This window comes from Amblyomma americanum, chromosome 1 (genome assembly GCF_052857255.1).
Source record: "Amblyomma americanum isolate KBUSLIRL-KWMA chromosome 1, ASM5285725v1, whole genome shotgun sequence".
In the NCBI taxonomy this organism is placed as follows: domain Eukaryota; kingdom Metazoa; phylum Arthropoda; class Arachnida; order Ixodida; family Ixodidae; genus Amblyomma; species Amblyomma americanum.
Window position 1 is genome coordinate 169,281,943 of NC_135497.1, and position 21,545 is coordinate 169,303,487.

Here is a 21,545-nt window from a genome sequence, read left to right on the forward strand (position 1 = left end):
CTCTGCATAATGCAAAAAGTTCCTATAACATGTAAGAAAACGTTATTATATGCATATACTTCGCACATTTTTCTTCATTGCAGTTACTATGAATTTTTATTCAACGAGTAACTAGAAGAAGATTTCTTGATCTTGTTTTTGTCCTCTCCTGACCCGTAACAGGGACCATAACATAACTGCTGTAAGCGAAACCGTTGTGTGCGGAGGGTCTGCAAGCAGTAAGGCTGTACCAACTGTACTACGCATTCCTTACTCGATTTCGAGTTAATACAACTTATTTGTGTTATTTTATTCGTGCCAAGTGCATTTCTGTTTACTTTGACAGACTTCCTCGGCGCTGACAGCTTGTGAGCGAGGTACAGACAGCGTGTGCAGTACGTGCAAGTTGTCACCTGTGCGCAAGCATGCCGCAGGGATCAAGAAAGGTGCCTTTCAGCGCCAAACAGAAGAAGATCCAGTTGAAACAGAAACGCGAGCGCAAGAAGCTAGGTAACGTAAGTCATTTTACATGTTGTAACAAAGTTTATTTTAACTGCACTCATGTGTTGGTCCATTCCAGGCCACGAGGGTAGCGGAGCCCCGAAGCCACAGCCAGCGGAGCAAGTTGTCGCAGTTCAGCAAGAGAAGCGCTCTTTGGGCGACGTGATACGCATCAATGCCGAGGGAGATGTCGGGCAGCGATCCAGCCGGTGCGCATATACTGTCCTTCTGAGATTCTCTTGTGCTGCATATTCATAGCTATTATAAAAGTGCGCGCTTTTCGCGGCTTAGATGACATTCACGGAAGTATAAATCGATCCAAGGCACACTAGAGGAGCGAAGAGACCTTGATTACTTTCGCAGAACTAAAGCAGAACGCTCGCGAGTTTATCTTAAGCGCCATTTAAACAGGAATATTTCTTGTGTTATGAAACTTTGTCAACAAAAGTACATTCAGGTAAGTAAAAGCTGTGTACCCAATGACAGCACAGAATTGTGTAGTAGTGACCTTACTATCCACTTTCCTTAATTTTACTGCATATTTTTGTGGTATAGTGGTGCACATTTTCTGTACCTTTATTTGAGAGTGCGATCGTTATCCACTCATGAAAGTGTATCTGCAGTACTGAAGCGTTCTTGCGGGCTAGTTCTTATAGGCAAGCCAGTTGGTAAGTCTAGAATAAAACCTCACTTCTAGCAAAGAGGTAAGTTAGGTGGGTTGATACCAGTTCAGTTGAAAATAAGCAGCACAGAAAAAGGGCAGCAGACAGAGAAGAAAATATGCAAAAAAAAACTCTCTTCTGTAGTCAGATGTAACTTAAATCTGCAGTGAAGCTCCATCCACATTCAGGACTGCTGAACAGAACTCCTCCGTGTCAAAAAGTAGACCGCTGTTAGAGCTGTTCTTGTTACCTAAACAAGAAGCTAACCACAAGACGAAATTTTAAGCTGAAGAATTTTGATGCCTCTGGCTTGTTTGATACAGTCAAACATTAGAAAGCTGATTTTATTCACTGTTGTAATTGGTCAGCGAAGTAATGCTGCGGACCGTTTCCAGTGTTACAAACTGACAAAAAGAGAACAGTGCAAACACAGGACAAAGAATGATCGACACTTTGTTCGTTCTACTTCGTCCTGTATTTGCGCTGTTCCTTTTTTGTCATGTTACACCAACTAGTCCGAAACAGCACCCTCGTTACAAACTGCTGCTTTTTTTATGTTGTATTGTACTATAGTTACATTTGACTGGAAGTTGGATGTAACTATAGTACTGTAAAAGTGCAGTGTAATATGTATGACTATGTTAGCACGTTAGTATCGCCAAATGAACACAATGTTCGAGTGAAACTTGGGATAGGATAGTATGGGGCTATGAGGATTAATTCAAGAACATGCAACTAAATATATTAGCTACTTGGCTCTACTTGACTACATCATTGAATGGTATTAGCATATCTACCTCAGTCAGAGCACATGTCTTCACCTGGAGCATGGCTTACTGAGAGCATTCATAAAAATTAGCAATTGGGTAACTGGGTTAAAGTGTTGACATCACTGAGGTGTAGTAATGAAGAGCTGAGGCCATTGCACACTTTTGTGCATCTTGGCTTGCCATTTTTCTGTTGCAAGTTACGGTATCATAGCAGAGAAGGCTACCAGAGTGAAGAAAGTGCACAAACGATGAACAAGGGACACAGTTACACTGCTTAAGTGTGAATGCATGAATAATAAAAGTGGTAGCAATTATGCTGCATCAAGTGCTGTAGACAGGACGATAGAAAGATTGGAACTATAAAACTTCCTCATGCTTGTGAGTGTGTAAGCTCTTTTCCTGATTTTACAGTAAATAAATTAGTAGTAGAACCCTGTTATAGTAAACTCGGATATAGTAAAGTGAAGCGCGGTCCTATTTCGCTGTCCATAGATGACTACATTTTTTCATTTACAGTAAAGATTTTTTTGCACAAAATGGCTATAGTAAAGAGAGTCTGGCTGTGGCGATGTACCTCCCGCAGAATGGTGACATCGTGGCACGCGTGAAGTCGAGGATCGCGATTCCAACGTTTGGAGACAAATGGATACCGAAAACGATAAAACAGCGTTTTTTTTTTTTTAGAGGGCTTTACCACTATGCTCAAGAGCGCAAGGAGAAGCAAACTTTTCGAAGGCCTTGGGCCGTGAGGCAAAGCGCGTGGTGCGCACGAAAAAAAAAAAGTAAAGCTGGCTATGAATGTAGAAAGAAGGCGACGCTGCTCACTGAGGAAGGAAAGCTGGTAAAAGTGCAGTGATGAGTAGAGAAGGGAAGAAAAGGGCGAACGTTCACAGCACAGCAGTAGCAGCACTGTGTGGGCAGTTTTGCCGTGCTTGACTGTGTCGTGTGCGTTTTTTAACTATAGCCTCTTAAATGACGCTGAGGCTGCAGAAGACGACGCCGTGTTCACGGAAAGCTTTGGTTTTTACATGGAATCAAACTGGCGTTATATTTGTAGCCATGTTGTATTCATGCAAATGCAGTACTTCCACAAGACGTAAGCGAAATTGAAAACATGGTAACACAAAATGTGATTACGAAAATAAATAATTATCACATAAAGGCTCAATAAGAGCAGGCTGGAAGGTATTTATGGGTGTTTCCTTTGTGTTTAGAAAGTAGCCAGAGAGCATCCTCAGAGCCATGCCATCACCAACCACTGATATAGTAAAGACCTTGATGTAGTAAAGGTTTTTGCTGGTCTGAGTGACTTCACTCTATAGGGGCTCTACAACACCATGTCAAGGTAGATAAGATTTACACGTTTTGGGCTCAGTACTCGGTACTATACAGGATTCGAAAACTTTTTAAAGTTGAATACTGCTCAAGAAATGTTTGAAATTTTCAGGAAATCTTGAGTGAGAACTATTAGTTCATATGATGCATCAAGGAAGTAGGGAATTAATTTGCTGATAGAAAATTTTTATATTCATACAGCCCAAGAAAAATAGGAGAAAGTTTTAGTAGGGCTGTTCTGCCTGTCCTCCTGCTTGTGGAACAAGTTTGCACATATCTTGCACTAAAAGTCAGTTGTTGCCCTAATTTTTTAATAATGATCTGAACCACTTTGTTGTGATTTGACAGCTAAAATCTGACGACTATTCAGCTTTGCAGGGGAACACCTGCACATACCTGATCATTGTCTCATTCCTAATATTTCTTCTTGGCCATGATGACCGGTCATTGGTGAAGTGGGTCATCATGTTTCCCAGCTGACTTCTGTTACTATTACTGAAACAAAGTAATAGATAGAAACCAAAGAAGAAAAAAATTGATCCTTTTTGTTGAGGTAAATATTGTTATCAGAAGGTCCAGTGTCATTTTAATGGCACTTCTCTAATTTTCTTGCACAGAGAAAAGAGAGGGTGCATGTCTGAAAACTGTTGAAAAATTCCAAGTGACTGTGCCCATGGTCGCTAATGTGGCAGTTGCCAATTCTAGGTTCACCATGGGTTTTTCTGGCCTCTCATGCTGAGGCGTGTTTGCTGATTGCAAACTTCGCCCGCACACCGTACATGAGGTGCTGTTTGGATATGCATCTGGAATTCCATGAGGCTACCAACCATGGCTTTATATTTTACATGGCAACCATCAGTGGTTAAGTCGGGCATGGCATTATGTACAGTAAACCTCGATACGTTCCCGGTCCATACACTCAAAACCGTGGCAATGAAAATGTCTCATAACGGTACACTATTTTTTCTCCCAGTTAATACGTGCCTGGACAGGATGATTTCTCAGTGACTACTACGTTCAAAGTTTCAGCAAATTCTGGTCATATACCTAATACATTTAGCGGTCAACCACACATGCAAATGGGCCGAGCCTGGAGGCATGCAACACAAGCTGGATTGCAGTGGCATTCGCCCTTAGAGGTGGCTTGTCTTCACTGCCTAGATGCAAAGGGGCGAAGGATCTAGAAACTTAAGTAGTCGCTAGCTTACAAGCAGGCCGTTCCCACGGTGATGCGACATAAAGAGAGACACAACGGCTTCCTCTCAGTGCCTAAGGATAAGGAGGTGAAGCATCTAAGAACTACAATGGTGTGCTTACAAATGAGAGAGCCGGGTCTGGGAAACGCAGCATGAAAAGCAAGAATGCTGCGACAGTCAGACGCTGAAACAGTTTCCTTTCAGTGCAGTGGTGTAAGGGAGCAGAGCGTAAAAAAAAACAGCGATAAAAAGATTTTGGCTGCTTATACCATTGCCAGTGTCCTTCATGCATTGAAGAACTCTGCCATTGCCGTCGACGGACCGTAGGTATTGCGAAGTTTCTTCCGCTAAAGACAAAGCAAATGCTCTAGAAATGCACTGCAAGCACTAGAAAAGAGTTGTTCAGACCTTTTGCCAAGAAAAAATTGTCTTTGTATCTCACTCAATCTTTTCATTTTTCAAATTAGGGAATCGTGCGTTTTTTCCAGGAGCCACCGCGGTGACTCAGTGGTTACGACGCTTGGCGGCTGACCTGAAAGAAGCAGGTTCGATTTCAATGGAGGCGAAATTCTAGAGGCCCGTGTACTGTGCGATGTCAGTGCACGTTAAAGAACCCCAAGCATTCGAAATTTCCAGAGCCCTTCACTACGCCATCCCTCATAGCCTGAACCAGTTTGGGACGTTAAACTCCAGTAAACCCAAACCATGTTTGTTCCAGTATTTTTCTTTTTTACCATATCAGAGAGATTTTACTGCATATACTTCCATAAATTATGCAGTATTTTCATGTATTCAACAACTGTCTCTCTTATTAATCAAAATGGCATAGTGTGGAGCCAAATTAGCTGGTATGAATCACTTTAAAAAATAATCTGTAGGAGGTATGGGGTTCTTGAGTGAGCAACTTCTTTATAGCAGTGTGTCCAAAAAAACGGTAATCGAGATCTCATGATCAGTTTTTGTTTTCAATGAAATTTTATATGTAATGGGCAAATGTGTCGACGCAAGCGAATGGTACTGAATTTTTCAAGACGCGCTGTAGTTTTTTGGGAGGGGAAAAAAATAGTATACCACATGATGTGGAAAAAGTCGATTTTGCGATTTCGTAAAATCACTAATTTGGATCCCTGCAGAAAGTAAAATAAAGTTTTGTGTAACCTGAATACTTTTTCGATCATTGCATGCAAACTTTTCTGTTGGAAGCAGTGCAAAAACATATTTTTGTCTCCTATGATTTTGTAGCAAAAAAATTGCAAACATTGTGGAAAATGAATGCATTCAAATAAAGGCAGTTTTTAGGACACTGGGACAAGAAGGAACAAGAACCTGAGGCTAAAATTTTTTCTCAGTATTAATCTGTTCTTTTTACTATTGGCAGACAAAATTTGTACTTCTAGACTGGTCAGATTTATTTTTAGTCAGGCATTGAAGTCATCTGGAATTTTAAAAAAAGGCGAACTTTGACGAAGGTAAAAAAAAAACATCCGCGCCAATTTTCTTTAAAATTTCTCTGAAAGATCTTTAGTACATGATGATTCTTGATAAAGAAAAAGGTATAGCATTATATTGTTCTAAAATATAAATTAAAGGCTGAATGCAGACCATATTTCATTCAGTTATCCTTAGTGAATATCGTCCGCTAAAAAGAGGAACGGTCACTAATACGACTTTAAACTGAGTGCATGTTGTTGCATTTTAGTTGGGATATTGGCTTGATCTCAGAAGTTACATCGTAAGCATTGATTTGTTTGTTAACCCAGTTGCAATCATGTTCAACGTTGATATAAGTCCTCTATTTCACGTAATATCTCCAGGTCTCGGTAATGCCAGCAAAAACAAATATTATATTCTTCCTGACTTAAATGTGCTAATGTTATCTTATTGTTTAGCAATCATGAGTATTGTTAAGTCATTATATTTCTTTATTTTTTGTAATTTAATGAATTTTATACATCTGCCGATTGCCCATAAAAATTACTCGTGCATTTTAAGATGGTCAACTTTTTCAAATGTAATTATCAGTACCATCATGTGAAAATTATCTTTTAACTGGCCGGTTAATTTAGGCTAAGGTACAAGCCGAAGCAGGTGCACTTACTCCATTACTTACTTTATACAGGACATGGTCAACGCGCATTAGCCCACTAATGCTCTCGTCTCTTGGGTATATAGCGTTTTAGGGTTATGATGGTCCTGCATGCCAAAGTGTATTGACAAAATGTATCCTGCACTGAAGTAATCGTTTCAATTTCAGTGTCGTGGACAAAGTGCAAATGTCTCCAAATAAAAAGCTTTTTCAGGCGTATGACTACATTTCTGTAAACGGTATTATTAAGTAAAGTGGAACCATTCATGTCGCTATCCCCACAAGGATTGGCCCTGCACAAGATGTTAATTTCGTACAGAACTGATTTCACTCCGAAAAAGTGGTGTAGGCCACCTTAGAATTGCCTAAATTGGATTCAGCAGCTTTGCATTCAATACATATGGTTATCGTGTACTTCCTCAGCTCTCTTCCAGCCTGTCCTAAGTGCCAGTAAGCTGACCATGCCGAATGTCCTGAATGCTAATATTGTCACGCGTGAATGCGGAAGATGACTGATCACAAGAGACAGCGGCGGGCTTCGACGAACGTCTTGACCACAGCTCCAGATCTTCTTCTTTTTTACCTCAGCTCCAGATCGCTTCTTCTTCTTCTTTTGAGGCGGCGCGTGCTAGCGGAATGCACCGTGTCACTATCATTTAGCGTTCCTTTCAGTACGCCTAAGAAGCCACTGGCTCTTTCTATGCCCTCATTTCCAATCGAGATCAAGGTGTGTAGCGTTTGTTAACTAGCCCGCCGTTGCCATTACACGCACTTTTTCTGTGCCGTGTGGCTGGAAACATCAGCTTTGTTATTTGATATTCCTTGTGCTGGAGCTCATGAAACTAATATTTGCTCTTTACACGGAAACGCATGTGAAAAACAATAATGTGAGTTTTTTTTTTTTTTTTGCAATGGTATGCTTTGACTTCATTTGCAAACCCAACTGTTTAGTACTGGACAAAACGAAAATGCAAAACTATGTTCTCTACTTATAGCTCTGCCCTCCTTCATGCATAAATCCTGCTGGAATTGATCTTGTGTACTTGTGGGGAGTGATTCGGTGGGCTTCCTTAAAAGTTATTTTAATAGCAGTAAAGAAGTCTCAGCTATGTAATTATCTCATTCGACTCTCAGATTGCCATTACGTTTTCATGGTCACTATAAAATTCAAATTTTTTTCTGGCGAAAGTTAAATAATTTCGTCAACGCTTGCCTGTACCGAAGGCGGCACTGGCATGCCAACATATGCATAGAATCTTCGTATTTCTGGTATTAAGGGGCTTTCCTGGCGCATTTTTGAGTACCAGAAGCACAACTACATCATTTCACGCACCTTTCATTTAATTAAAGGAGCTATCTACGGTTGATCTGAACGCTGATAGTTTGACCTAAGTGTTTAATAAATCGAGTCCCAAGCCAAATTGCCACGAAATACTTTTGAAGTGCGGTGAAATTCTGACTCCCTTTTGACTCCCATTAGCCAATTGTTTACAAGCCACACAAAGAAACAACCATATTCTTGTTCTGACTTTAAAAATGTTTGCCAGCAAAAGCATGCTTCCAGGGTATCTTCTGAGATTATGCTATTGTGCTGACTAAAATGCAGCCACATGCGCTGAGTTCAAAGTCGAATTCATGACCGTTGCTCTTTTTAATGGACAGGATCTAATAAAGGTAACTGAACGAAATATGGTCTGCATTAGGCCTTTAATTTTATAGTTTAAAACAGTATAATGTAATACTTTTTTTCTTTGTCTAGAATTACCAGGCACTAAAGGCCTTTCAGGGAAATTTTTAAGATATCACGTCAAAGTTTGCCCTTTTTTTTTTTCAAATTTTTCGAATTCCAGATGATTTCGGAACCTAATTAAAAATCATCTGACCAGTCTAGAAGTACAAATATTGTCCAGTGGTAGTAAAAAGGACAGATTAATGCTGGGAAAAAATTTCAGCCTCAAGTTCTTACTCTTTCTTGTCCTGTTATTGTCCTAAAGAACTGCCCTTATTGGAATGCATTACTTTTTCAACAACGTTTGCAATTTTTTGCTGCGAAGTTATAGAAGCAAAAGTTGTTTTTGCACTGCTTCCAACAGAAAAGTTAGCATACAGTTACTGAGAAAATATTCAGCTTTTAAAAAATTTTAATTTACTTTCTGCGGGGGATCCAATGTAGCGATTTTGCGAAGTCACAAAAGGTACATTTTACACCTCGTGTGATGTACGAATTTTTTTTCCGAAAAAGCTGCAGCGTTTCTTGCAAAACTAAGTATCATTGCCTTGTGTTGACACATTTGCCCACCACATATAAAAATTTCATTCAAAACAAAAATTGTTCATGGGATTTCGATTACTGTTCTTACCTGAACACACCCATATGCATATTTCTTATGGAACTTGCCACAGTGATTCAGCATCTTTGGCACTCAGCTGCTGAGTGCGGTCACGCATTTCTATAAAGGCAAAATGCAAAAGTGCCCATTTGCTGTGCAATGTCACTGTGCATCAAGGTTCCTGGGTAGTCAGAATTAATACAGTGCCCTCCCCTGTGGTCCCTCATAACTTCTGTGCAGCTTTGGGGTGTTAAGGAGCACAAATATGTTTTTTTTTTTATTTTTCCATAGTGAAATGTGGACTGTAGTGCTTGGCCTTTGAAGCTAGGATAGCAGCAATGCATTAATAACCCCATTTCTTTTTCTTGTCTTTGCAGTGTGTTTCGCTACTGCCTGCAGTTTCGTAGGGAGACCCCACAGGAACTTGAGAGGCGCAAGAAAAGGGCCCGGGAACCATACACTCCCCTAGATGAGGTGAGGGCAGATGGTGATGACATCATTTCTTGCATGTAGGATTTGAGTAGTATTTGTATTAAAGGGCTGCTGACACAAAATTTGAAAGTTGTGATTTCTGTTTGGCTTTATCTCTGTGTGTATCTGACAGCAACTACAAAGAAATAACAATGTTAGCTTAGAACATATTGAAATTGGCTTCACTACTTGTTCTGAGTGGCGAAAATACAGCACATTGCAAAATGGGCATCAACACAATACAGCAAGCCTCCTTTATACACAGCCTATTTGAATCCATAAGAGTTTTCAGTCCATAAAAATTTTGATATGAACACATCTGCCATCTGTTGAAAAAGAGCAGCCATAATAAGCAAGAATGTGCTTTCACTCTTAGATTTTTTTTTTCAACAGTTCATCTGTAATTTAAACTCCGTTTGAACTCTGTGTCTGTCTATCTCTAGTTGTTTGTGTTAATTTTCAAATGCAGTAGAATCTGTAAAGCTTCTTGCGCTGGTTTTCACATCTCTCTGGCCTTTGTTTCCAGCATGTTATTCTAACCAAATATTTACGTCTGTAATTGACTTGAATTTGAATTTCCTTAACATTCTTTTTGTATTAGTCAAGGAGTGGCATTTGTGTTTCACTAGTTTAATAGAGCTGATAAAAGTTTTCATATCACTTTTGCTGACGATTGCACAGATAGTGGTGCATGTGTGTGTGCTCTTTAAGAATTTTAAAGTAATGTCAGTACACTATCTCTACTCGTATAACTTAGCAGTTCACTACAAATAGCACATAACTACCTCTGAGAGTACGATGCTTTCGATCGCTAATTTAACAACACTTACACGAACATATCCTTCGCGTTCTGCTCATAACTGGACAGTGCCTTTCGTGCGAACGACGTTTGGCCAGCAGATGCTTGCACATACTCTGCCCACTCTGTTGAACTATTTTCGCCAAAATAAAGTTAATATTGAAAATGCAAATAAGAAAACAATACATTCATTCTTTCTCTCGCAAATGTAAATTTTTCTTGTTTTCCTGCAGTGTGTTTCTCCTGTGTCTTCTGGATTTTTTGCAGGTTTGTTGCTATGTACAATTGCTGTTATTCGCTGATCATGTTTATCATTCATATTGTGCCTTTACCTTTAACAACAAAAAGACTGAACTATGTGTAGTAAGAGCTACAATGTCTGTAAATGTACTGGGATGTACTGCCTAAATTGTAAGTGCACCAAATGTTATTACCGACACCTCGCTGTTTTGCCATGTAATGGGGCCCGAGCGCCGTCAAGTGAATTAACGTTCACTTTTTGTCTCGGGTCTCTCATTTCTTACTGAAATGGAAATAAACTCCAAACTTCATGTCACTAAAAAATTTGGTAGTTTTCATTGTCTTCAAGTATAGAGGTATAAGTATAAAATGCTTTGCAGGACTTATGTAGCACATTCTAGGACACATTATATATAGTATTAAATGCACTGCTTTTATAGGTCTCTACGAGGTCTCTTGGCTGCTTGACTAGATCATCAAGATATTTGAATAAGGGTGTGCTTCTTCAAATATTTGGATCAAAATAGTTTTTTCGGTCTTTCAACCATGCTTGTGCTGCTTGCACTGTGTACGTCGCAAGTGCAGAAGGTACTAGCTGTTTATTTATTTATTTATTTATTTACATTACCACTCAGGGCCAGTGGCATTACAGAGGGCTGTTAAGGGTAGATGGTCTGTATTTGATTTCTGGCATTATAGAATAAAGAATACCTAGAATACCTAGTTTCCAACATAGGGATACAATAATGCTGTATCAAGAGTCGTAGTTATTTGGTGGTAAGGGTGGAAAATGGAGGTTGGTGATCATTGTGATTTACTGTGCTGATGCATGTTGAGCAGAAATTCTTTCAGTGTGACAGTGCCCTTTTGTGGCCATAAAAGTATTCCTTGTGGATGAAAATGATATCACAGTTCATTTGAAATTTTGGCGAACCTTGCGTCTCAACAAGTGTACTCTGTGCTTTTTCTCTGTGTAGTCAGCCTTGGAAGTCAGCCCAGAGCAGTTCTTTTTGCCTGGTTCTGCACTGGACATGCCTAAACGCCCACCGTGGAACCGTTCTATGAGCAAAGAAGCCTTGGAGGCCAGGGAGGCACAGTATTTTCGAGTGAGTACCGTTCTTATTTCTGTTTTCTAGATCCTGTGTTCGCAAATGGAAACCTGAAATGACACTTTATGCTTTCTGGCCATATAATTGTGTGCAGGAGTACCTGGACAAAATTGAGAATGCCTTTGCCGACAAGGAGCTGAGCTATTTTGAGCTGAACTTGGAGACCTGGCGCCAGCTTTGGAGAGTCCTCGAGATGTCCGAGATTGTGCTTCTAGTTGCTGATATTCGACATCCTGTAAGGGCTGTTCTTTCTTTTACCTTTGATATGAGGGCTTGGGATATTGATCATTGGTTACGATAAGATAAAGTGAAAAAGGAAAATACAGAGCAGGAAGCCAGACTCAAGTTAATTTGGCTATTCTTCGCCGAAAACAAAGGGGGACACAAAAAAGGGGGTTACGTAGTTGAGTATGATATATACATGCATGGGTGTACCTGCAGAGTCTATTAAAGGGGCACTGAGGACAAATAGAAGTTGGCCTGTATTGATAGTGTACTGTATTGTAATCATAGAGAGACGACTCTCACCGAAAACGGAGCTGTTGTGAGCTAGAAAAGGCCAAGAACCGAAATAAAGGTGTTAACATCACCAGCCGATTTCACAAGTAAAATGCATGCGTTGACACCGATTTTTGCCGTGGCTTCCAGAGGCTGCGTTTCATTCCCATTCACTTCAAAACGGTGACAACCCATCCTTTTTGGTAATGACGTCTGGAGTTTGAATCAACTGGGAGGAGGATATTTAAATCCAATGTTCCTGCCAACAAATGCATCTTTTGCTGTTGGACAAACGTCAACATAGCCAGAAAGAACAAGGGGATCAATTTTTAGGTTAACAATAATTGAATGGAGTTGTCCTCAATTTTCTTTCAACAATTACAGGGGCATATCAACTTCAGATACTACAGCGGCACTCAAGCAGGTAGCCATCTATTTCATCAAAGGGAGAGGCTATGGTCTATCAGTCGAAGTTACCATGGTGTTGGTGCCATTAACGTTTTGTTCCTGTGTTATGGGAAGATAGCAGGCTTATGGCTTTTCGTTCACTTTTTCACAAGACTATTAGTTCTTAAAGGGACACTGAGGACAAGCAGAAGTTGGTCTGTATTGGCAGGTTACATCATTCTAATCACAAATACCATAAAAGCTCGTTAATTCCATCTTCAGGGAACCAGAAAATATGTTCGAATTATCTGAAAGTTCAAATAATCAAATGACCCCCAAAAAGTGTCAAGCACTGCTTGCATCACGGTAATGCATCACGGTAAGTTTTCTCACACTCCAGCGGGCAGGTTGTGATGATACCGCTAGGTCACGCGACCTAGGTGGTTCACCTGCCTCCTAGGTTGCTTCTCTGGGCATTTTTCGCTCGCGGTCAGTGACGCTGACAACTCCGCCGGCGGATTTTCTACGACACAAGCTCCTTAACACTGTTGCGTTAATATAACAGTATAAGCCATTCATTTTGTATTCCGAGAAAGAAAGGTTCCTGATCTCCTGAAATTTGTTGGTGACGCCAACTCCTGTACTAATATTGGTGCAGCATGTGTTACTGAAGTTCGTAGTGGGCCTGGCAGGTGGGGCTTTGAAGATGAATGAACTGCAGAGATTGTGGGATGTTGCCTGAGTTGTGTCTAACCCATTTTGCCTCTGTCTGTCAGCTTTGTCTAGCACACAATAAAGGATTCGGTGTAACCGCACTGTACGTTATCTGCTAAGGGCAATCCATTCCTTGAAACAGCCAGTATTCCCGCCAAGCAGTTACTGGCACTTGTTTGCAAGGCTACCCACGGTGATGGCCTAGTGGCTATTAAATTAATCTGCAGAGCCTTGAATTAATCCGGAGACCTACGCTACGGCATGCAGCTCGGGGATGTCAGACAATTCATGCCACCACATTACATTCTTTGCAAAGTACACAGTGCCTGTGACCAGTAGTCCACTCCTCTTCATATAAAGTATGCTTTTGATTGTAAGTTAGGGTGTTGACTAAGGGTGCATACTTGGAAATGGAAGCATATAAGAATAATGTTGTTCATGGTGCAATATTTCCCTGAGGTTTATTTCTCCTCCTTTTCTCTCCCCTTCCAAGCTACAGCTCCCACATGCAAAATGGATGACTAAAGAAAAAAAGTTGCAGTTAGTCAGTTTTGGATGATAGGTTGGGTATTGGATATTTTCTTCCACATATTTGGCAGCTCATGGTGATCACTGCAGCTTTGCATTTAGAAACAGGCCAACGTCACATATTAAAGGGATAGGGTGAGGTCAAGGGATGTAAAACAGAGACACTCAAAGATTAAACAATACTCACTGTGATAATAATGTGAATTGCAACATCAACATGAAATTACCATAGTCAGTTCTTGCTCACAATCTTTAGGAAGTCAGTAGTACATAAATTTAATTGTAATTTATTGATCACCCAAAATAATTTATTTAGTGATTAAAAATGCATCAGAAAGAAAGGAGATTTTGCTGTTCTTTTTTCGTAAAGTAAAATGTTTGGCTTGTGAAGTTTAAGCGTTGTTTTTTTCGATACTGTACATAGCTAGCTTTTGTACGGGTTCCTGGAGTAGCATGCCAGGCCGACAACCAGCCAGTCTCCTGTTCCATTAAAGTTCTTTTCCTCCTTGACAACAGCGCACCTGCACTGAATGTTACAGATTCTAGAAGCTTCATTTGTGCTGTGGTGACTATGCTATGTTGAAAGTATCCAGTGCTTGTATTCCTGTGCTGTGGCACAAGGTGCAAAAATTAAAGTTTTTGAAAGGCTGTTATAATCTGCAGTTTGGTGCATGCAGGTGGTGCATTTCCCTCCAGCGCTGTACATCCACGTGACCAAAGAGCTGGGGAAACGGCTGGTACTTGTTCTTAACAAAGTGGATCTTGTCCCAGACACCCTTACAGCTGCTTGGATAAAATTTTTCCATGAGCGCTACCCAGGTTTGGTGGTGCTTCCTTTTGCATCATATGCAGGCATGACGGCCAAGGGAAAGAAAGGTCAGTACCCTTTTCGTGCTTCTGCTGCATGGGGATGATGAGAGTGATTGTGCACATATATTAAAGCGGGAGTGGGATGCCAACATAGCAGCTTAAAAAAGATAGTCTTTGGTGCAAGGAGAGCTTATGCTTTGCACAGGAAAGCGTCAGGGCAAACTACGCATGGCCTCTGAAGCCTGCCGGGGTCTTCTGGAAGCCTGCCAGGAGATGGTTGGTGATCAAGGTCAGTGTGTTGTTGTTTGTTTTTTTTAGTAATTATGTGGTTCAAATTTTGCATTAGTCAATTGAGTGCAAGTGTGTGCTATCTTGAAATGGTAGATTCATTGTTTTGCAGACTTTTTTGTGCCCAGACACACATGTGGTACATGGTCATATGGTCATGCATGTTGTTTTCTGAAGTATTGCAGACTGTTCAGATGAGGGTTGCTTCATATTTATTTATTTCTTAACTGGTATGCTTCTGTGAGGGCTGTTTTGTGTGCACATAATTAGTGGTGCTGGTTAAGGCCTTCAGTGGTTAAGGCCTTCAGTGCTAGGCCACAAACGAAGTTGATGAGGGTACATGGTACAGAGGTCAAGGAAGTGAAATATAAGATGAGTTGTGTTGTATTTGGTTTTATGGCACATAAGCATCGGATGCCATCATGTGCCAAACACAAAATAAAGGGTGACTTTTGTTAAAAAATGCTGTTGAAGCAGCCGAGGACACCATTACTATTACAGATCACTAGGCTGAGCACTGCGTGTTACGTGTTGAGGGTTTGACTCTCACCAGAAGAGCAAAATCGTATGTAGTTGAACCTCAGTATAACATAGTCATTTGTACTTGCAGCTGAAATCTTCATTAAATCGCGAATTTCATTAAGCCAAGGTTTCTATGTTTTAGTTCAGATGAAGGTACAGGTTCTAGAACGCTCCTAGTAGATGGCACCATGTAAATAAAGTAGAATCTCTATGGTACAAATACGGTTGATCTGAATTTCGTGATGACATGAATTTTATAAAACTATCCCAGCCAGAGCGCGTTATATACAATGCGGTCCGGTTTGGGATGATAATATTTCCTAAAGGGGAGGTGAGTGATACGAGCAAGCAAACCACCAGGTGCCAGGCAGCGAACACTTAAAAAGATAACACCATTCAAAAGGGACTAATTGGTGACATATCACGGGGAAAAAGGTCCAAACGAGCATTAAAGACCTTACCGGCCGAAAATACAGATATATAAAATTCCCGGCATCTTGCAGTGCCCGCGCCAATGCTTCGCAGCACTACATAAGTGACTGGTAGTGGAGTGCACCCACCGCTGGTTTCTTATGTACACAACAGATGGTGCAATGTGATCCTGTTCTGCTCCAGAGACTGAAGCTCACCGGCAACATTTGTGCATAAAAGGGCACATGCAAAGTGCTGTCTTTCGCAGCTCAGGTTTCCATTTTCATCTGTTTGTCAAGGAGGTTCTGGATATGTGCATGCGATGCGTGAGGACTTCGTTAAATAGAAAATATCGTATAAGATTGCTTCGTTAAATCGTAAAAAAATACATTGTTTTCAGTGGGGCAAAGAATGAGACACAATTTGTGAATTTCGTTAAACTGAGGTTCGTTATATCGAGGCTCAAATGTATTTGTGGAATTTGTTGCAGTATTGTGGCTACATTCAAATACCTACATCATAAATCACAGGCATTGTGCATACAGATTTCCTATCTTCCCCATATTACAACGCTGCCAGTTTTCTTTTTTTTTTCTCGCATGGTGTTTTTATACTGTCACCATACATTGAAACACGAACAGGAAAGCTAAACAACAATAGATTGCATGCTTATTGCTCATATTCATGGCACAACATTGATGAGGGGCTGTCATGGCTTTTCATGGCTTTTCATGCCAAAATATGAGCCATTTCTATTGTTCTCATGGGCAGATGTGCAACTTCTTGTATATACTTCTATGTATTGCTGCACTCCTGAACACAGCTGCGCGCTTTAATGGGTTAAACCATGCATAATATTGCAACAGCTGCAATGCAAGGATAGAAAATGACATTATGGCTTTTCATGGCTTTTCATGCCAAAATATGAGCCATTTCTATTGTTCTCATGGGCAGATGTGCAACTTCTTGTATATACTTCTATGTATTGCTGCACTCCTGAACACAGCTGCGCGCTTTAATGGGTTAAACCATGCATAATATTGCAACAGCTGCAATGCAAGGATAGAAAATGACATTCTGCTGGATAGCAAGCCATCTTAAAATTGGCAGTAACAAGAGAGCAGACAGTTATGAAGCACAAGTTAATGACTCTATAAAGGCTCCGTCAAGAAATACACCTGTACATTTGCTAGTCTTTCTCGTGTCAAGACTGTACCAAGTATATACTTGAGAACATGACAAGCTGAAGGGGATAACAAAAATTGGCGGTGGTTTAGCTCTGGTTAAGCCTGTAGTGACACAATAGCTACAGCTGGTCGAGTGGAACTTGCTCAGTTAAATTGCAATGTCAGTCTTTCGCCGCTTCATTTCGCTGGGCATTCCTTCTTCGTCCCACTTGACACGGCGCATGCACACAGTTATGGTAGCTCGGTTCTGCCGCGCGCTGCCGGCAGCAGCAGCTGCTCCGCACCACGTGATTGGTCACGTGGCCAACCAGGTGACGGACCACGTGATCAGCCACAACGGCGTGCCACCAGCAGCTGCTCCGCACCACGTGACAGCGTGGCGGCACAGCCACGGCGTGGCGGTGCAGCCGCGCTGAAGGCTCGAAATGCTACCGTAATGTAGCTATTGCTACAAAACAAAAAGTAAGCTGCACCTTGTAAAACCCATCTTGAGAGAACAGAAATTGTGCTGACACCAAGAATAGTTTATTGAAGTGATTTTATGACACCTTCACATTGGGCACACGCATCTTACACACAACTTAATACTCGTGAAAAAATGCAAGAATTGTTTTCCTGCAAGGAGGCTCGAATTTTTCACACAAGAACAATGTGATTTACTGCGATCTTGTGCGACTATATCACAGTAAATCACATTTTGTTTTCATGTGGAAAAGTGGCAACTGAGCAAGAAAACACTTCTGACAGTTTTATTATGTTTTTATGGAGGAAAAACGCTAAGGCGCCCGTGTGCTGTGCGATGTCAGTGCACGTTAAAGATCCCCAGGTGGTCGAAATTATTCCGGAGCCCTCCACTACGGCACCTATTCTTCCTTTCTTTCACTCCCTCCTTTATCCCTTCCCTTACGGAGCTGTGTCCAAAGATATATGAGACAGATACTGCGCCATTTCCTTTCCCCCAAAACCAATTATTATTATTATTATTTTATTATGCAAGCGTACCTTTTCACATAGCTTGGTTCTTGGGGAAGGTGCACTTGTGGGCTGTTCACTCATTTTTAGTTTTTTAAAAGGCACAGGCAGTTTTAACAAACTGTTTGCAAAATGTTTGGCATTTTTATTTAAAAAAAAGTAATAGATAAAGGCACACCATAACCTCACATTTAGTTTGTGCTTGCTTTAGCTGTTTATGCATCACTAAACCCCATATAACCAACCATGGTCAAGTGCAGAAACGCAGAAGTGCTCATCCTGCTTCATCAGCTTTTCATGTTTCATTGTATCTTGTTAATATACAAGATGGTGGTAAATATTTTTGAGCAGTCCCTTTGCCAGTCATAGAGCAGTTGCATAAAAAATTGTGTGTATTAAGCAATATCTTATGTGATCATTTATGTTGAGCTGCAGTGGGCTGTGCCTGCAAGCTTTCCTACAGTTTTCCTACCTTTGCAGTTGACCTGACCTCCTGGCGGAACAAGATTGAGGAAGAACTTGTTGAGGAGGCAAGAGATGATGATGATGATGATGAAGAAGAACATGATGCACTTGCTTCAGCACCGACAGAAGTTGTGGCACCTGACACCAGCTTTTATGAGGAGGAAAGATTCAAGGGAGGACGCCTCACCCTAGGCTTTGTTGGTCAGAGTCATTTCTTTTACGGCGCCCTTACTTTTGTACTCCTAATTATTTTATTACCCTGTGCTGCCATCTGTATTACTGACAGAACATGGAGTGTGATTAAACTTGTTTGCTTGTTCCTTCCTTCTTTCCTTCCTTTATTTCTCCCTTTGCTATCAATGTTAGTACAGCAGGAAATTACAGTGTTACAAAGTGTCTGGGAAGGCTTCAATGGGTAGTTACAATTCAGTAGAGTCAAACTCTGTAGTTTCATATTTCACTTAGGTTTAAATTTCTGTTCCATCTTTTGTTTAGCAGTCATGAAAACTCCTGTTACAACAGGGAACGCTCATGCTCTTTTCTGCTTTATCAAGGTTACTGTAGTATTACAAGTATACCTCCAATATAATTTAGAACAGAAATCCACCCACATCTTTGGAAACACAGTGATATGAAGATCTTGATAACATAGATGTTTGTTCTGAACTACAACAAACTCAAGGCTAGAGATGGCTGGTCTTTGGAAGCAGCTGCTGTATTTAACTTCATGCAGAAAGGGGCCAACACGTGCAAAATTTCATGTGATAAATAGCGCTACGCAGGCACAATTGTGGCTCCTTTGCTGAGCAATTCCACCACTAAAAAAGTGTTTAAAAATGCTTCAGTGAATGTGACTTATCTTCATTCAAAAACAACATGCAAGCCCCACCAACTATTCCAGCTGCACTGCTCTTACATGGCATGTCTGTTGCAATGATGCCTTCATCAGCACATTTTATGCGGTTACACCCAGCTTTAAGTTGGTGTTCCTGAACAGTGAAAGCCCCTTGACCACAGCAGCACACAATTTTTTTTTTTAGGCAAAGATGAGTGCAGTGTAGGTGGAGTACAAAACATGTATGCTTGGAGACCACGTGCTAGAATGTGCCTTCAGTGCATCCACTTTCAGTTTCAAGGACAGACAGCATTGCCATGGTGAAAGGGTAATGGCTGTGTTATTTTTACAACAACCAAATTTCCATTGCTGTAAATTTTGTCACAGGTGTCATGAATTTCACCGTAGTGGCATTCAATTGCACTGCATGACGCAGCTAAGTTATGATGGCAGGTAGGAATAACTTGGAAAGAAGTAAAAATCATTATGTTCTTATCACATTCAGACATTCTGTGTGTTTTATCATAGGGAAGCCACCGTGGTGGCTGAGTGGTTATGGCGCTTGGCTGCTGACCCGAAAGACGCGGGTTCGATCCTGGCCGCGGCGGTCGAATTTCGATGGAGGCGAAATTCTAGAGCCCCGTGTACTGTGCGATGTCAGTGCACGTTAAAGATCCCCAGGTGGTCGAAATTTCCGGAGCCCTTCACTAAGGCGTCTCTCATAGCCTGAGTCGCTTTGGGACGTTAAAACCCCATAAACCATTATCATGGGGAAAAATTTGAAATTTTGTGTATATTTGAAACCCCCTATTACAACAAAAATAACATGAATGGCTAAAAACATTTAGGAATTCACGCACGCCACACACTTCCAAGCTCACTGAATTTGAGCCCTGTTCAAAAAAATACATTTGTGCCGAATTATACACAAAATAAATCACAATCGTAGTGATGCTGACTGTGCCATTGGGGGACAAAAGTCTTCAGGGCATATAAGCAGCTGGTGAAGCCAGTAGGTCTATTGGGTGGTGATACGACTCATTTGTGGTGGTGAAAGTGTGACTTATACACTCTAGCACATGCTGGCAGCGTAAGCTTATCCCTGTTAGATATGGCACCTATGTGCCTAGATCTCTTATCACATGTTGTGGACACTTTTGGTACCCGATAGTACATTATCAGCTTTTTATTTTATTTTTGTGGCTGGTTTATGTATTACTTTTAGCCCCCTGAGGACTTTGGTAAGTATGTAGATATTAAAAAAACTTTTGGAAAATATATCTATACATATGCATAAGAACTCATTCAACAGAGTGCATGAAGTGTGGGCAAGTGTTTTTTTTTATTTCAGTATCCATATTTTCAACAATTCCTTCAAAAACATAGCATGACTGTAGGAGCTACTCTTTCGCAGCCTTGATTTCAGCATGTATTCTGCATCAAGCTTTGAAAAACTGTTCTGGTCTCGTCTCAAGACTTTTCCTTTCTGCAGGGCAACCCAATGTGGGCAAGTCATCGCTCTTGAATGCCTTAGTAGGGCGAAAAGTAGTGAGCGTGTCACGTACCCCTGGCCACACTAAGCACTTCCAAACCATTTTCCTCACCGAAAATGTGCGCCTGTGCGACTGTCCAGGTCTGGTCTTCCCTAGCTTGCAACCCAAGGCACTGCAGGTAAGACTACTTTTGGTGTGCTTTCACTGTTGCTTGCATGTCGGTCGGACTTATAAGAGACACACTAGCACACACTTACTTGACCTATAAGGCCTTACCTACTTTTATGGTGGCTATTGCTTGTCTCTTACATCAACTTAATAAGGTCACTGCCACCCTGACCTTCTGAGTGCTCCTAGTATATTAGAATGGAGTGGTGAGCTCACTGCCCTTCCTCCACGTCCTTAGTACTGAAGCAGTCAGTATTGTCTGATTTGGAGTTGTAGGAGCTCTGGGTGCTGTGTTCCAACTAGCTCACACTCTCGCGTGTGTGTTCTGTTGCTTGGTTCATTACTGCTAGCTGCTGTTAGTACTTTTGCATGGGGAATGGTCACTGCTTAACATTCATCCTGGGATTTTTGTGGCAGATGTGAGAATGCCAAGTGGTCTTGGGTGAAAACTAACAAGATATTGTGCCAGTCTTGTGCCATATTTTGGCGGAGGGTGGTGCTCATGAGGAGGCAATGATAAACGGCTGTTCTGCCTTGTTAGTGACAGCTGGGGCCATGAGTCAAGGCGAAACACTATGCTTTTTAGCCATCCATCACAGCAGATAAGAGCCTGTTTAGGCCTTTCTTTTCAACAGACTGCTACCACAACCAAACATGGTATGAAGCCTGGGCTACTACAAATGCTACCCTATTGCGAAATTTCAGCTTAAGCTAGCCTGTGCTTTAGCCAGGGGAAGCATATGTACCAGTTTGCAAAAGCAAAGCAACAGTTGGTACATATGTACACAC

At 41.1% G+C, this 21,545-nt stretch overlaps 1 protein-coding gene across 3 annotated transcripts in view; it reads left to right on the forward strand.

The window, feature by feature from the left end:
• Window positions 1–150: 150 nt before the first annotated feature.
• Window positions 151–21,545, forward strand: part of Ns4 (Nucleostemin 4) — a 30,149-nt gene continuing 8,754 nt past the window's right edge. Inside the window, exons 1-10 of one of the 3 annotated variants that reach the window (XM_077647729.1) lie at window positions 151–235; window positions 326–489; window positions 560–689; window positions 9,237–9,333; window positions 11,347–11,475; window positions 11,573–11,713; window positions 14,283–14,481; window positions 14,621–14,704; window positions 18,276–18,461; window positions 20,588–20,766. In XM_077647729.1, the coding sequence (XP_077503855.1) occupies window positions 405–489; window positions 560–689; window positions 9,237–9,333; window positions 11,347–11,475; window positions 11,573–11,713; window positions 14,283–14,481; window positions 14,621–14,704; window positions 18,276–18,461; window positions 20,588–20,766 (1,230 nt within the window). In that variant the 5' untranslated portion in view covers window positions 151–235; window positions 326–404. Of the gene's footprint in view, window positions 490–559; window positions 690–9,236; window positions 9,334–11,346; window positions 11,476–11,572; window positions 11,714–14,282; window positions 14,482–14,620; window positions 14,705–18,275; window positions 18,462–20,587; window positions 20,767–21,545 lie in introns of all 3 variants that reach the window. The other 2 variants (XM_077647730.1, XM_077647728.1) reach the window with 2 other exon arrangements.